Below are 15,140 nucleotides of genomic sequence, written 5' to 3'. Positions count from 1 at the left end.
CCAACCAAGTAAAACATCCTTTCGATTTCTCCCAGTATCTTTCCATCCACAGCCATTGTAATTCCACAGATTTCCCCCTAGAGGGAATCTGGTTACTTAGTGTTCTTTTCTCCAACAGTCCTCTGTTTTATTATTGATTCTTTGTTTCCAACTATTTTAGTTCAATTGTAACTCCTTTTAATCCAGAGGGATCTTTAATAGCAATTTTTCTTCTATTAACAGTCCGTTTGACAGCTTTGACAGCTGTCAAACTCTGCACTTTTTATACGAGCTCCAAAATAGGACACTCCCGGGCCCGGGAGGGGGGGGTTGTTTACAACAAAAGTATACCCCTTCCAACACTCCTCTCTCCTGCTCAAAAATTCCTTTCCAAATCTTGGAAGTTACTGTCTTTTAAAACTCACCCTTTACAGGGTAGGCACTCCAGCTTAGTTCTTTTATCGTTGCTCTAGATCGTCTGCAAGGGGGGGGGGTGCGGACTTCCTTTTAACACATCCCCCGATCGTCTCAAATTCGATAGGTAAAATTCTTAAAATCCAAATTCAATTAACTCACGGGTTCTTTTTCTCAGCCGAATTTCAAGGAAGGAAGTCAGCGCTCTTCGGTCATGGCTCGCGGCTTCGCTCAGCAGAGGTAGCGATGGACTCTCGGTGCCACGCCACCCCCCGTATCCCCTCCGCAGCCTTTAAAAAGGCTCTTTGCGAATCGGGGGGGGGCGCTTAAGGCACCCACCGAGTCTTCAGTCCGCAGGCTTCCGCGCCTGCGGTTTTAAGGGTCCCCGTGTCGCCGGCACGGCAAAGACCCGTCCCCCGCTGAGCCGATTCCCTCTGGAGCTCGGAGGGAATCCGCCATTCCTAGATCGTGCCAACCCCGGAAGTCTTTAAATCTCTTTTGTTGACGTTATGTAGTTCGGCATTGTAGTATGAATGAATTTTGTTGTCTATTCTTTGTTTTATAGAATATATATAATAATGATGTTACTAAGCAAATTTAGTAAAACAGAAAAAAATGAAAAAAATAAAAATCTCTTTTGTTGACCACCAGGATTACACTGTCCATTTTTAAGTTCAGAATGGAGTAGTTGCTTTGGAAGACGATCATCAGACATCTGCACAACATGACCAGTCCAATGAAGTTGATGTTGAAGAATCATTGCTTTAACACTGATGATCTTTGCTTCTTCCAGTACACTGGCCTGTCTTCTCAAATGATGTGTAAAAAATTTCGGAGACGCCATTAATGGAACCTTTTGAGGAGTTGGAGATGGCGTTTATAAGTGATTTATAGGTGGGCCACTTATGAACGCCATCTGAAAGAAGCAGGTGCATAGCTTGAGGATACTTCTGGATCTATCTGTCATCCATAGTGCCCTTGATGGCAAGGAGTGGTTTACGTGGGTGGCGCTGTGGGTTAAACCACAGAGCCTAGGACTTGCCGATCAGAAGGTTGGCGGTTCGAATCCCCGCGATGGGGTGAGCTCCCGTTGCTCGGTCCCTGCTCCTGCCAACCTAGCAGTTTGAAAGCACGTCAAAGTGCAAGTAGATAAATAGGTACCGCTCTGGCGAGAAGGTAAACAGTGTTTCTGTGCGCTGCTCCGGTTCGCTAGAAGCGGCTTAATCATGCTGGCTACATGACCCAGAAGCTGTACGCCGGCTTCCTCGGCCAATAAAGCGAGATGAGCGCCGCAACCCCAGAGTCGGTCACAACTGGACCTAATGGTCAGGGGTCCCTTTACCTTCACTTTTAAAAGGACATAGCTCCAGCTCTTTGAGTGTGTCGGTTGCAAAGGACTTCCCCTGTGTTCTGTTCTCAGGAATCCCTACTAAAATAACCTGCTGAATCAACGCAGGGAATACTGCATCAGAAAGAAAAAATATTAGTTGTCAGTGACCCTTGCAAAGAGGCCAGAACTTGATAGTGAAGCCGTGTGTTGCAATGAGGTCTGCTGATAAGACTGACCAACCAGGGTAGAGATCTATAGCACTGGGGCAAAAGGCTCTAGCTTCCCACCTAGATTCTCTATACGCTTGTGCCTCCTCTGCAGAAAAGGTAAGCTGCTCCTTCCTGGTGGCAGGCGAGTGGGTGGGAAAAGGCTGGCGTGGGGGGAAAGGTTTTAAGGGACTTGCAGAGGAGCAAACCAGGGTTTCATTCTGGAGACAAGGTAGCAGGACAGAGTGCTAGGCTGATAGGATTAGCACCTGACATTGCATTCCATTCCTTTATTTCATTTCTGTTCCACCCTTTCTCCCAAAGGAGCCCAATATCAAATATGGTCTTGAAAGACCTACATTGGCTCCCTGTACATTTCCAAGCACAATTCAAAGTGTTGGTGCTGACCTTTAAAGCCCTAAACGGCCTCGGCCCAGTATACCTGAAGGAGCGTCTCCACCTCCATCGTTCTGCCCGGGCACTGAGTCCAGCGCCGAGGGCCTTCTGGCGGTTCCCTCGCTGCGAGAAGCCAAGTTTCAGGGAACCAGGCAGAGGGCCTTCTCGGTAGTGGCACCAGCCCTGTGGAACGCCCTCCCACCAGATGTCAAAGAGAAAAACAACTACCAGACTTTTAGAAGACATCTGAAGGCAGCCCTGTTTAGGGAAGCTTTTAATGTTTAATAGGCTATTGTATTTTAATATTCTGTTGAATGCCGCCCATAGTGGCTGGGGAAACCCAGCCAGATGGGCGGGGTATAAATAAATCATCATCATCATCATCATCATCATCATCACATTGATCAGACCTGTGAGGGTTCCTTGTGCAAATGAACTTGGCAGTGTAGCAGAGAGTCGTGGCTTACGGAGAGCTTGTTCACACTGGAGGAAAATGTGGATTTGAAGCAGCCTGCCTCCCCATTAATGTGGGCAGGTCCATATGACATCCCCCCCCCTTGCCCCAGTGTTCTCCCGAACCTTTCCCTCTTTTATATGTGAGGTATTCCCGTCCTTTGAAACCTCAACGTGGAAGAACCCCTCCACTTGAAGTGGGAAAGGTCTGGAACAACCCTGGGTTGGAATCCAATTTTATTATGACGCTGTCAATCGTTGAGCTGTTTTAACTGACATTTGTGAGAGAGTCCTCCAATGGGCTTGAGGGGTCTTGATTTGCTTCTTATACACCACACACAGTGGAAAGTATCTTCTGTCCTTCGGCTTAGAGTTCTGTTTGTGATGGAGCTGCCTGTCTCACATTTGTTTGTTTTAAGCCAGCTCAGACAGCTCCATAGGGGACTCTGACTTGTGGAGCATGTTCCCTTTAGATGGTAGGGTTCATCCGCTTCCTCTTTCCCCCAGGAAAAAAAAGGCTCTTTACCCCTTCATTCAGGCATAGGCAAACTCGGCCCTCCAGATGTTTTGGGACTACAACTCCCATCATCCCTTGCTAACAGGACCAGTGGTCAGGGATGGTGGGAGGTGTAGTCCCAAAACATCTGGAGGCCTGCCTTAATTGGATCAAATGGCATTTCAGGTTTTCTCTGGATTGACGTTTGCTCCGATTGAGAGGTAAAGAGCGGTTTTCCCTGTGGAAAGGAGCAGGGCAAGGAGAAATCTGCTGGGACCTGTGCTTCCAGGCATGAAACACGGATGAGCCCATAAAAGCATTTCCCCCCTAAATGCTCCTTTATTCATTCTCTCCCACCCCCACCGTTTCTGGTTCTGGGTATTGAAGGTTTGCACCGAGGATGGAGCAACTGTTGGTGGACTACAGTTCCACTGGCCATGGCAGCTGGGGCTGATGGAAGTTGGGAGTTTCAACAGCATCCGGGCAGCCACCAGCTCCCTTTCCCTGATTTTCCTCTGCTCTGTTTTCCCAGGAGGCAGATGATAGGCAAGCTGTTTTTTCCTGCCTCCTCCCCTTCTGAAAACATTCTGCTGCTTTCAATCTTGGAAAGAGCAGCAAATGAATAATGACAAGCAAGTGGGCGGGTGAGCTGCCAGGGTTCCAGCCTCCTGTTCTTAAATCCGCCTTCTTTCAGCCAAACAATGTGCTCCTGATGAAGGGAGGAAGCACTTCTGGTGTCCAGGGGCAGCTCTTGGTCTCATCCGTATCAGACTTTTAAAGCATGTGACTTTTCCCACAGAATCCTGGGAACTCTAGTAGAGTAGAGTAGAGTAGAGTAGAGTAGAGTAGTTTGGATTTGATATCCCGCTTTATCACTACCCGAAGGAGTCTCAAAGCGGCTCACAATCTCCTTTCCCTTCCTCCCCCACAACAAACACTCTGTGAGGTGAGTGGGACTGAGAGACTTCAGAGAAGTATGACTAGTGCAAGGTCACCCAGCAGTTGCATGTGGAGGAGCGGGGAATCGAACCCGGTTCACCAGATTACGAGACTACTGCTCCTAACCACTACACCACACTGGCTCCCTGTACTGTAGCAGACCTGCAGCTCCCAGCAGCCTTAACAAGCCACAGCTAATGTGATTTAAAGCTATGTTAATTAAAGGTGTGGTACTCCTGTGCCCCTGGAATCTGATCCAAAGGGCTTTGGAGCTCAGGGCCCCTAGACCATCTCATAAAAATATGAGAGCCAGATGTTTCTCAGTTTCCTCCTTTCGACAGGACTTCCAATGAATCTGTCCAACATGTATCGGCCCTCGCTGCCTCCCAAGGCTTTCTTGACTTTCGTCGGCTTCCTGCTCCTATGCCATGGATCGGAAGGGCACTTGCTGCCCATGGCGAAGCCCAGGGAGAAGGCTTCTGAAGACCACCCACTGACCTCTGACTCCCCCTCTGTTCCTCTCCGCATCTTCCTGAGCTCCATCTCCCCCCAATCCCCCCAGTTGCCCCGAAAAGGGGTTTCCTGCGAGGACCTGATGCCTGAAGCCCTGGACGGTTTTGCTGATGTGCCTGAGCTCTCCCAGACCCTCATCCGAGCTGCCTTAGTGCTGGCCCTGCAAAGGGCAGGCTGTAGCCGGCATGCGGAAACCCTCATCCTGCGCCTCTACAAGGAGTTGGGACAGACAGATACAGATGACCTCCTGTTTGCGATGGCCGGGACTCTGAACACCACTCGCTCCCCTGGTCAGAGGAAGAGCAGCGCTGCCTTGAGATGCTTCTTGAACCTGCAGGCGCAAACACCGGTCCGGCACTGCCAGGATCTGGTGCCGGTGAACGGATCCTTCCTGCACGGCAAAGAATACAGAGTCTACCGGGGCTTTGGGATGGCTTCCAGAGCCTGTTACCGCCTACGGGATTCTTGTGCCGGAGTGTCCTCTAATGGCAGCAGTTTGTTCCATGTGGTGGCACGAGAGGGTAGCTATCTCTTGCCCCAGCGTGGTGCCTACACCTGGCTCCGTAAGTGCCACGGGCCTCCAAGAGGGCGACGTTCCACCCCGGACAACTGTACTAGTGAGACGGAGCGAAAAGTCCATGCAGTCGTGAACTGGATTCCTGGAGTCAGCACCGCCTACAACCTTGGAACCACCATTTACTTTGTGGCCAAGGACTGCAAGGAGCTGGCAGAGGAACGTGGTATAGACACCCTTGTAGATGTCAGCCAGGATACACTGCTCGCAGTGACAGGCGGGGCAGGTAGCGTTTGGGGGATGGGGATTTCTGCAGCTCTAAAGCCGGCGGTCCGAAGCGGTGTGCATTCTTTGATACGCTACTTCCGAGAGAAGGAAGAAGAGCCTTATCCTGTCCCCTCCAATCTCTCAGGCCCCGTCATCGTCATCTAGTTGCAACAAAGCGCCTTCTCTTCTCAATCAAGCGTTTCTTGCTATAAAATTGTATGATCAGTCTGTTATTTGTAGCATGCTTTTGCATACTAGATATTGTAATAAACAAAATCTGCCCTTATTCCCTTATGGGGGACACAAGAGCCCTTATAGAGTCCTTTGTAGGTTCTCCATCGGTAGGAGAAGATAACAGAGGCCAACCAGAGAACATTGAGAAGCAAAGCAGCTCGTAAGCCTGATCTTTATTGAACTGTTGCAACAGGGCGCTCCCCTCACACGCAGGAAAGGAGGAAGACCCAGAACCAAGGTGTGCCTGCCCTTATATAAACATTTTAAATTCCCTACCCTGGAGCTCAATACCACCCCTCCATACATCATACATACATCACAGAAGGAGCGTAACCCGAGACCACGCCCCACAAACATCATACCTACATCACAGAAAAGGTGGTCTACAACAGAAATTTTTAATCCATTCTAGAAGTCTGTTCCAAAACCAAAGCGTTCCAAAACCAAGGGGCGCTTTCCCATAGAAAGTAATGGATTCATCCTTTTAAACACGACCCCTAAAATTTAACATTAATTTTACTATCTGACGAGACCACTGATCCATAAAATGAAAGCAATAATCAGTGTACTGCAGTCACACAATCAATCAATCAATCAATTAATCAATCAATCAATCAGTAGCTGAACTGGGCGCCACACGGTCACAAAAACAAAACAAAAAAGAGCCGCAGAAACAAAAACGCAAAATAAATAGCAAAAACAGACAGATCTCAGTGTAACACTCAAAACGGAAGTGCGGCACTCAAAACGGAGCATGTTCGGCTTCCGAAAAAAGTCCACAAACCGGAACACTTACTTCTGGGTTTGCAGTGTTTGGGTTCCAAGTTGTTTGAGTACCAAGGTGTTTGAGAACCAAGGTTTCACTGTATCTAGTATTTGGGCACAGAGGTTTTGCATCTTGCAGTGGGTCTTATGGAGGCTTTTAGGAGGGTTTGGCATTTATGCCCGAGCAGATTTTTTGAGCACCAGATACATTTGTTTCGTATTCCTTTCCTCCTTCATTTCTTCTTGTCTGCCTTGCATCTCATAATGCAGTCCCTTCTTGCAAGCTTTCTCCCTCCCTCTTGCACTTGCTTGCTTCCTTTTCCTCATTCCCTGCAAAAATACTTGCACGCAAATCTTTGTGCTTATTCTACCCATTTAGAACAGGCGTTTGATAGCATTTGCAGTCTGGAAATGCGGTGCTTCCCGCAACACGCTTCTTCCACCCTTCAGCCGTCCAGCATTGCCTGCACTCAAAGCGTGTGGGAATTGCCATCAGAATGATGCGCCGCCACGATAATTTCGATTGTGGTTTGGAGAAGGCCAATGTCATCGCTCCCATTTCTGGTCAAATGTCACCCTCGGCAGATGCAGTGGGTGGGTGTGCAGTTATGCAAATATATAAGAATTGGAAATAAACAGTCGAAGGTCGCCTATAGATGAACCACTCTTGCCAGAATTGTTCCCTCTTATTTCCGATGTTCAGGCTATGAGTGCTGTCGTGTAAGGAGCGGAAATGGCACCACCCACACATAAGATAGAGTTATCTGAAAGCTTGTATGCTCAGCGATCACAGCATGCTATGAAATGCGGGAACCGACTAGGGTGGCTGGATTCCTGAACAAGGTGCACTCCAGGGTGCAAGATTCTTGTTGAAGATTCCACTGACATTTATCTTCTTTTTTAAAAAAGGGTTGGTGCTTCTGGGTTTCCCTTAAAGCAGCCTTAGATGTTGCTGGACTACAACTCCCATCATGCCTAGCTAGGAGGACCAGAGGCCAGGGATGATGGGAGTTGTAGTCCACCTGAGAAAGGCTGCTATAAATGAAACCTATGGTCTATAAACCTATGGTCTATAAACCTATGGTCTATAAATGAAATCTATGGACGCAGGTGGCACTGTAGGTTAAACCACAGAGCCTAGGGCTTGCCGCTCAGAAGGTTGGTGGTTTGAATCCCCGCAATGGGGTGAGCTCGGTCCCTGCTCGGTCCCTGCTCCTGCCAACCTAGCAGTTCGAAAGCACGTCAAAGTGCAAGTAGATAAATAGGTACCGCTCTGGCAGGAAGGTAAATGGCGTTTCCGTGCGCTGCTCTGGTTTCGCCAGAAGCGGCTTAGTCATGCTGGCCACATGACCCGGAAGCTGTACGCTGGCTCCCTCGGGCAATAAAGCGAGATGAGCGCTGCAACCCCAGAGTCGGTCACAACTGGACCTAATGGTCAGGGGTCCCTTTACCCTTTACCTTATGGTCTTTACAGGCACATGGGATCACAAATGTCAAACAACTCTCTGCACGTGGCCCATCGATGAAGCCTGCTTTAAGCATTAAGTTCACATGCAGCCCAGGCACGTTCTAGAGCAGGAGTGGGGTGGGGCCTTTTTGGATCTTTATCTGCCCCCCACCCCACCCCGTGGGACAACAATGATAGGTGGATAGAGCAATCAGCTGGTGTAAACAATCAGAGGGCGTTTCCAGTCCTCTTGTTGGCACTTTATGCTCTCAGACTTGGGACAAAGGAGGAAGAACATGAACCTATTTGAAACCACCAGCCTGTTAAAACCATTTCCAGCAGTGGCTCAAGCCCAACTGCCTGTGAAAACTTTGGAACCACTCCCTTTGCTCAAATTCAGCTTTTACTCTTAATATACTCAGAGGAACCTTACATTTGGCGTTTCTTCACATGTTCTACTATGTCGTTATGAAAGAATATGAAGCAATTGCTTCGGGTAGCAGATACAGTGGTACCTCAGGTTAAGTACTTAATTCGTCCCAGAGGTCCGTACTTAACCTGAAACTGTTCTTAACCTGAAGCACCACTTTAGCTAATGGGGCCTCCTGCTGCCGCCGTGCCGTCGGAGCCCGATTTCTGTTCTCATCCTGAAGCAAAGTTCTTAACCTGAAGCACTATTTCTGGGTTAGCGGAGTCTGTAACCTGAAGCGTATGTACTGGTCTTGGTGGTGAGCAACCTCCAGTTCTGTCTTGTTTAGAAGACAATTGGGGGGGGGGAACGTTTGCCTTTGTTTCAGATGCACGCTGCATGTAGAAAGGAAGAGGGGATTTACACTCCCAAATAAGCTTTGGACCACTGCAAATCATACAACCACATGCCCATGAAACTAGATAGCGCTGAGTTGCGTCTGATCCAACACTTCTTCTTCGACCTTCAGCCATTGAGCAAAAGGAGGCTCACCCATGCATGTTCAGTGGTTGATAACTGCAGCGCCATGTGATGGCTTACACTTGTGATTGGATTGTCAGAGATAAAACACCACAGGCAGGAAGAGCTTATCTCCACAGGCCAGTACTTTTCAGTGGGCTCAGTAGACTACTGCAATGCGTAATATACATGGAGGTGCTTCTGAACTGAAGATGGTTTGTAAACTTTAGCTGGTGCGGAAATTAGCAGCCAGGTTGTTTACCAGGGCAAAATGGCATGAGACTCTAACTCTAGTCCTGGTCTGACTGCAATGGCTGCCAATCAGTTTTCAATTCAAACTGCTGGTTTTGAAGCAGTTACAGTTTTGAATGAGATACAGTGGTGCCTCGCAAGACGAAAAGAATCCGTTCTGTGATTCTCTTCGTCTAGCGGTTTTTTTTGTCTTGCGAAGCAAGCCCATTGCCGGATTAGCGGATTAGCGCTATTAGCGGCTTTTAGCGGCTTATCGGATCAGCTGATAAGCGGCTTAGCGGCTTAGAAAAGGGGGGGGAAACCCCGCAGGAACTCGCAATACATTTTCGTATTGCGAAGCAAGCCCATAGGAGATTCATTTTGCGAAGCACCTCCAAAACGGAAAACTCTTTCGTCTAGCGAATTTTTCGTCGTGCGAGGCATTCGTCTTGCGGGGCACCACTGTACAATGGTACCTCTGGTTACAAACTTAATTTGTTCTGGAGGTCCATTCTTAACCTGAAACCGTTCTTAACTTGAGGCACCACTTTAGCTAATGGAGGCTCCTGCCGCCACTGCACAATTTCTGTTCTCATCCTGAGGTAAAGTTCTTAACTCGAGGTACTATTTCTGGGTTAGCGGAGTCAGTAATCCAGAGTGTTTGTAACTCAAGGTACCACTGTACAGCCTTAAGCGAGAACAGGCCTTTTCTGTGGTGTCTCGCTGTTTGTGGAATGCTCTCCCCAGGGAAGCTTGCCTGGAACCAGGAGTACCAACTTGAATAAAACAGTTGGGGGGGCCAGATAAGCCCTAACCTGCACAATTGATCCCAAGTCACACAACATTTAAATGGCAATTCCCAGCAACTGGAGTGGGGGGGCGCCCCTTCAAATATTCTATGGGGGGGGGCGGAGGCACATCTCTGTCCCTAGGAGTGGGCTCCAATGCCTGGCACCATCATCATATAGAATCATAGAGTTGGAAGGGACCCTGAGGATCATTCTAGTCCAGCCCCCTGCAATGCAAGAATATACAAGTTGTCCCATACAGGGATCGAACCCGCAACCTTGGCATCATCGGCACCACGCTCTAACCAACTGAGCTATCCAGGCAGCTAGCTGGAGAGGGGCTAAGCAAAAACATTCCTCTTCAATCAGGTCTTTGGCCGATTCAACAAAGCTATGCCTTTCAGAAGTGGGCGGGGTGTTTATTAATACATCTCTCTTCCCTTTTTAGGCTTTAATTATCTGTGGGGGTAGGGTGGCGCTGTGGGTTAAACCACTGAGCCTAGGACCTGCCGATCAGAAGGTCGGCAGTTCAAATCCCCGCGACAGGGTGAGCTCCCGTTGCTCGGTCCCTGCTCCTGCCAACTTAGCAGTTTGAAAGCACGTCAAAGTACAAGTAGATAAATAGGTACCGCTCTGGCGGGAAGGTAAACGGCGTTTCTGGGCACTGCTCTGGTTTGCCAGAAGCGGCTTAGTCATGCTGGCCACATGACCCGAAAGATGTATGTCGGCTCCTTCAGCCAATAAAGCGAGATGAGTGCCGCAACCCCAGAGTCGGCCACGACTGGACCTAATGGTCAGGGGTCCCTTTACCTTTTTATATGCGGGGGTGTATTGCTTGCTTGTTCGTCTGCTTGTAAGACGGACCCTAATCCTGCGGAAAGCCATCTAGTTAGATTTCAATTTGATCCTGACTTGTTTTTTGGAGGTAATTTAATTATTGTTTGATTTTATACCAATGTTAATATATTTGATGTTAGCCGCCCTGAGCCTAGTCTCGGCCGGGGAGAGCGGTATATAAATAAAAGTTGTTTATTATTATTATTATTATTATTATTATTATTATTATTATTATTATTATTATTATTATTATTATTGGGTTGCCCTGGGCAAGTTGAAGGACTAATATAATTAACTAACGAATTAATTTATTTTTTAAAAAATTAGGAGTCAATAAAGAACTGCATAGAAACCAGCCAGTGCAGAACCCACGTGGTGGGCGGGCCGGCGTGGTTTCCAGGGCTCAGTCTCCGCCCCCGTCGCCGACGTCATTCCTGGGAAATCGAAATTCTCGGCGGCTCTTCCTCCTTCGGGTCGCCCCGCCCTCCGTAGCTAAGGGCTGCTGGGGCTCTTCGTCCAATCGCGCAGAGCGGTGGGCGGGACAGCGCCCTATGCCCCGCCCACCTCCCTTCCAAGCCGCCGCTTCCTCCAGCGCCAGGGAGGGAGGCGCTCCCTGGAATTGCAAGCTGCGAAATAACATTTCTCCAAGGCGGCTGAGCGCCGGGTCTTGCGGTTTTGCACCGGTAGGAGAAATGTATGGGTACCAGGCTGGGGGCGGGGGGCGCAGAGGGCCCGGATGTGTTGCGTGTTAGGGGGGGAAGGAGTCGCAGAGCACACCTGGACAGGTGGATCTGTTGATCTGCCAGGTGGATCTGGAGATCTTGGGATCTGTTTCCGCTTTGGCAGAAGATCGCGGCTCTCTCAGATACCTGCACTGCTTGCAGTAGGTCGGCAAGGATTTCTGGCTTCCAATTGCTTCACAGTAGGAATCGCAACCACGACGACACCCCGCCCCAAATGCATTATATTGCTGCGAAGTCCGGAAAAATAATAATAATAAAAGCTTGTGGATCTATAACCACAGGGCGATGAGCTCCGTTCGCTCCCGGAATTCAACAAATAAACCCCTGAGCTCGGGATTTTTAAGTTGCAAGCACGGTATCTGAAGGTATAGGGAAGTTTGTTTTAAGGTGTCATGTTTTATGTATGTATGTCTGTGGCTTTTCCTGAGACCCCGCATTTCTGAGACCCTAAACCATTGCAGAAGCCTTAGGTAAAGGTACCCCTGACCATTAGGTCCAGTCGTGGCTGACTCTGGGGTTGCGGTGCTCATCTCGCTTTATTGGCCGAGGGAGCCGGCGTACAGCTTCCAGGTCATGTGGCCAGCATGACATGGCGAACCAGAGCAGCGCACGGAAACACCGTTTACCTTCCCGCCAGAGCGGTACCTATTTATCTACTTGCACTTTGACGTGCTTTCAAACTGCTAGGTTGGCAGGAGCAGTGACCGAGCAACGGGAGCTCACCCCGTTGCGGGGATTCGAATCGCCGACCTTCTGATCGGCAGGTCCTATGCTCTGCGCATCCCTTTGCAGAAGTCTCAGAACACAACAAAACAAAAACGCCTTGACCAGAAGGTACCGTAACTTCAGGAAGCTCAGGGAAGGGGAGTTTCCTTGCACCCCAATCTCGCATTGTTCAGGAAACTGCACCCCAGGCTCTGGAGAGTGTTTTACCTGGGGTCACGCAGGTGGTCCTAGCGAGGCGGAAAATGGATGGGAAAGCCCTCTTTGAAAACTTGCTTTGTTTTAGGATTCCAGTCAAGGGCAGGTAGCATCTTCAACTAAGTTCTATTTCCGGAGGGGGTGGTCTGCCCCAGGGCCCCCTTGTTGAACTTTACGGCTCCCTTGACCAATAAAGCGAGATGAGCACCGCATCCCCAAAGTCGGCCATGACTGGACCTAATGGTCAGGGGTCCCTTTACCTTTAAACCCTATATCATGCAGATAGCACACTCTCACGAAGCCCGGAACCCCTGGAATCTCGCACCGCTCAGCGATTGGGATGGCGTGCAACAACAATAACGTATTTTGCTCACTTTCTTCCTTCAACATGCCCTCTGGTACTTTCACTTCAGAGGAAGGAGACCTTTCTTCTTGGCTGCCTTCCTTCTTCCTTGCCAGGAGTTGCTGGCATGGCTCGTGGCCAGGGAGGAAAAGCGAGGAAGGAAAACTGGGCAGGCGGTGGCTCTGAGGCAAACTGATGAGTCCTGTTCCACCCTTTGAGAAACAGCATTTTTAGATTTATGGGTCAAGTGAGCTGTGGTTGCTCTGTTTGTTCTGTGGGAAACCCTGGTTTTTGGTGCTTCCAGGCTTGTTGTTGCAAGCAGGTAATTTTTTTCTTCTTAATTGGTAGGGTTTTCTTCCAGAATAATTTGTTGTTGTTTAGTTGTTTAGTCGTGTCCGACTCTTTGTGACCCCCTGGACCAGAGCACGCCAGGCACTCCTGTCTTCCACTGCCTCCCACAGTTTGGTCAAACTCATGCTGGTAGCTTTGACAACACTGTCCAACCATCTCGTCCTCTGTCGTCCCCTTCTCGTTGTGCCCTCCATCTTTCCCAACATCAGGTTCTTTTCCAGGGAGTCTTCTCTTCTCATGAGGTGGCCAAAGTATTGGAGCCTCAGCTTCAGGATTTGTCCTCCCAGTGAGCACTCAGGGTTGATTTCCTTCAGAATGGAGAGGTTTGATCTTCTTGCAGTCCATGGGACTCTCTAGAGTCTCCTCCAGCACCATAATTCAAAAGCATCAATTCTTCGGCGATCAGCCTTCTTTATGGTCCAGCTCTGGATGAAATCAGGGTTGGGTGGGCAGGGGACTGGAAGAATGATGCCGACAGAGACGTGTGGACGATGTGAAAACTTGGCATTCATCCTGCAACTGACACCCATCTGGAAGCACCTTCCTTTGCCCCATAGGGAAAAGTGGGTGAAAGGCATAATGTGACTAGATAACAGCTGGCTGCAATGATGCTCAACCCAGACAGTATCAATTGGTTTGAATTCCTGGCTGACAACTCCTGACTTGCTTTGAAAGCCATTGAGAGTCAAATTTGTTACAGTCCTAAGGCTTTGCATTTTTATTTGTAATTTTCCTATTGGATTTAAACTACTGTAAACCATTTTAATTATTTTGTTAAAATGAAATTGCAGTATACAGCTTAAAAAACCAAATAAATAATCTGACCTCTGCATTAGTATATCCCTTTGACTGCTTTTAAACCCTGTTGGGTTTGAATAGGCTCTTGTTGAGAACTTTACTTTTGTGTTTCTGAAAGCCTTATGGTATCTGATTGCTTATTATTATTATTATTATTATTATTATTATTTGTTTGGTTTGAATTGTCCTGTCTTCCTCCCTACCCCCATTGCTTGGCATTTTTTCTCCTTGGTTTCACATCTCCTTTTAGTTTTTGACTCTGAAAACTGGCAGAGTTGCTTAAATCTCATGGTAACAGACTTTTGTAACTGAGCATAATTCAGTTACGATTTCTGATTCAGAGGTCAAATTGGAGTCTTTTTTAATGTTAGCATTTTATTGTTGCTGTTTTTATTGGTGAAGGGAAAATTGTACAGCCAAGAATTAAAAAGAAATAGTCATAGTGCACTATTGCATCCATTATTTGTGAATTGCTCAGATTAAAATAATTTAACAGATTGCATGTTAAACTGTACAAGTATAAAGATAAAAATATATAGTAAGAAATTGAAATATACAAAACGCTTGCATCACGTTCTTCTAGCACAGGGGTCAGAAAACTTTTTCAGCAGAGGGCTGGTCCACTGTCCCTCAGACCTTGTGGGGGGCCGGACTATATTTTGAGGAAAAAGGAACAAATACCTATGCCCCACAAATAACCCAGAGATGCATTTTAAATAAAAGCACACGTTCTACTCATGTCGCCTGCCCATGTCTTAGCATAATGGAAGGAGAACAATAAAATACTTACAGTTTGCTGCAAGGATAAAAATTCAAAATTTTTTATATGTCCCCTAAAAGCAAATTATGGTTATTACAATCTATTACCTACTCTTCACCCTAAGGCCTTAGGGCAGGTTATAATAATTAAAACACAATGTTAATATTAAAACACAACGAACAACTTACAATTACAGAAATAAAGTGGGTCTTTAAAATATGCATCTCAGGTGTCAAAAGCCAGGGGAAAGAAGTGTGTCATCATTCACCCAAAGCTGTACAGTCGTACCTTGGATCCCAAATGCCTTGCGAGTTGTACGTTTTGGCTCCCAAACGCCGTAAACCTGGAAGTGGGAGTTCCAGTTTGCAAGCATTCTTTGTAACCCGAATGTCAGGTGCCGTTCTGTGGCTTCTGATTGGCTGCAGGAGCTTTCGTAATATTTACAACTAGAAGAAGGTTTCATTTTTGGAATAATAAATTTTCAGAG

At 47.8% G+C, this 15,140-nt stretch overlaps 2 protein-coding genes and 1 long non-coding RNA gene across 3 annotated transcripts in view; 2 read left to right on the top strand and 1 right to left on the bottom strand.

Annotated features, from left to right (window-relative positions):
* LOC309526726 overlaps positions 1–15,140 on the bottom strand; it is a 168,371-nt gene that overhangs the window by 56,288 nt on the left and 96,943 nt on the right. The gene's annotated exons all lie outside the window — the stretch shown is intronic.
* Positions 1,975–5,735, top strand: APOF (apolipoprotein F). The gene is made up of 2 exons (XM_082212737.1): positions 1,975–2,049; positions 4,555–5,735. Exon 2 carries the CDS (start codon positions 4,563–4,565, stop codon positions 5,670–5,672), a length of 1,110 nt encoding a protein of 369 aa, XP_082068863.1. The 5' UTR covers positions 1,975–2,049; positions 4,555–4,562; the 3' UTR covers positions 5,673–5,735.
* Positions 11,305–15,140, top strand: part of STAT2 (signal transducer and activator of transcription 2) — a 47,030-nt gene continuing 43,194 nt past the window's right edge. The window contains exon 1 of the mRNA XM_082212433.1: positions 11,305–11,420. The gene's annotated coding sequence lies outside the window, so the exon portion shown is untranslated. The remainder of the gene's footprint in view (positions 11,421–15,140) is intronic.

Source organism: Podarcis vaucheri (genome assembly GCF_965113315.1).
Source record: "Podarcis vaucheri genome assembly, chromosome: 2".
In the NCBI taxonomy this organism is placed as follows: domain Eukaryota; kingdom Metazoa; phylum Chordata; class Lepidosauria; order Squamata; family Lacertidae; genus Podarcis; species Podarcis vaucheri.
The sequence above is the reverse complement of the archived record's forward strand: the minus strand, read 5'-3'. Positions and strand labels throughout refer to the sequence as shown.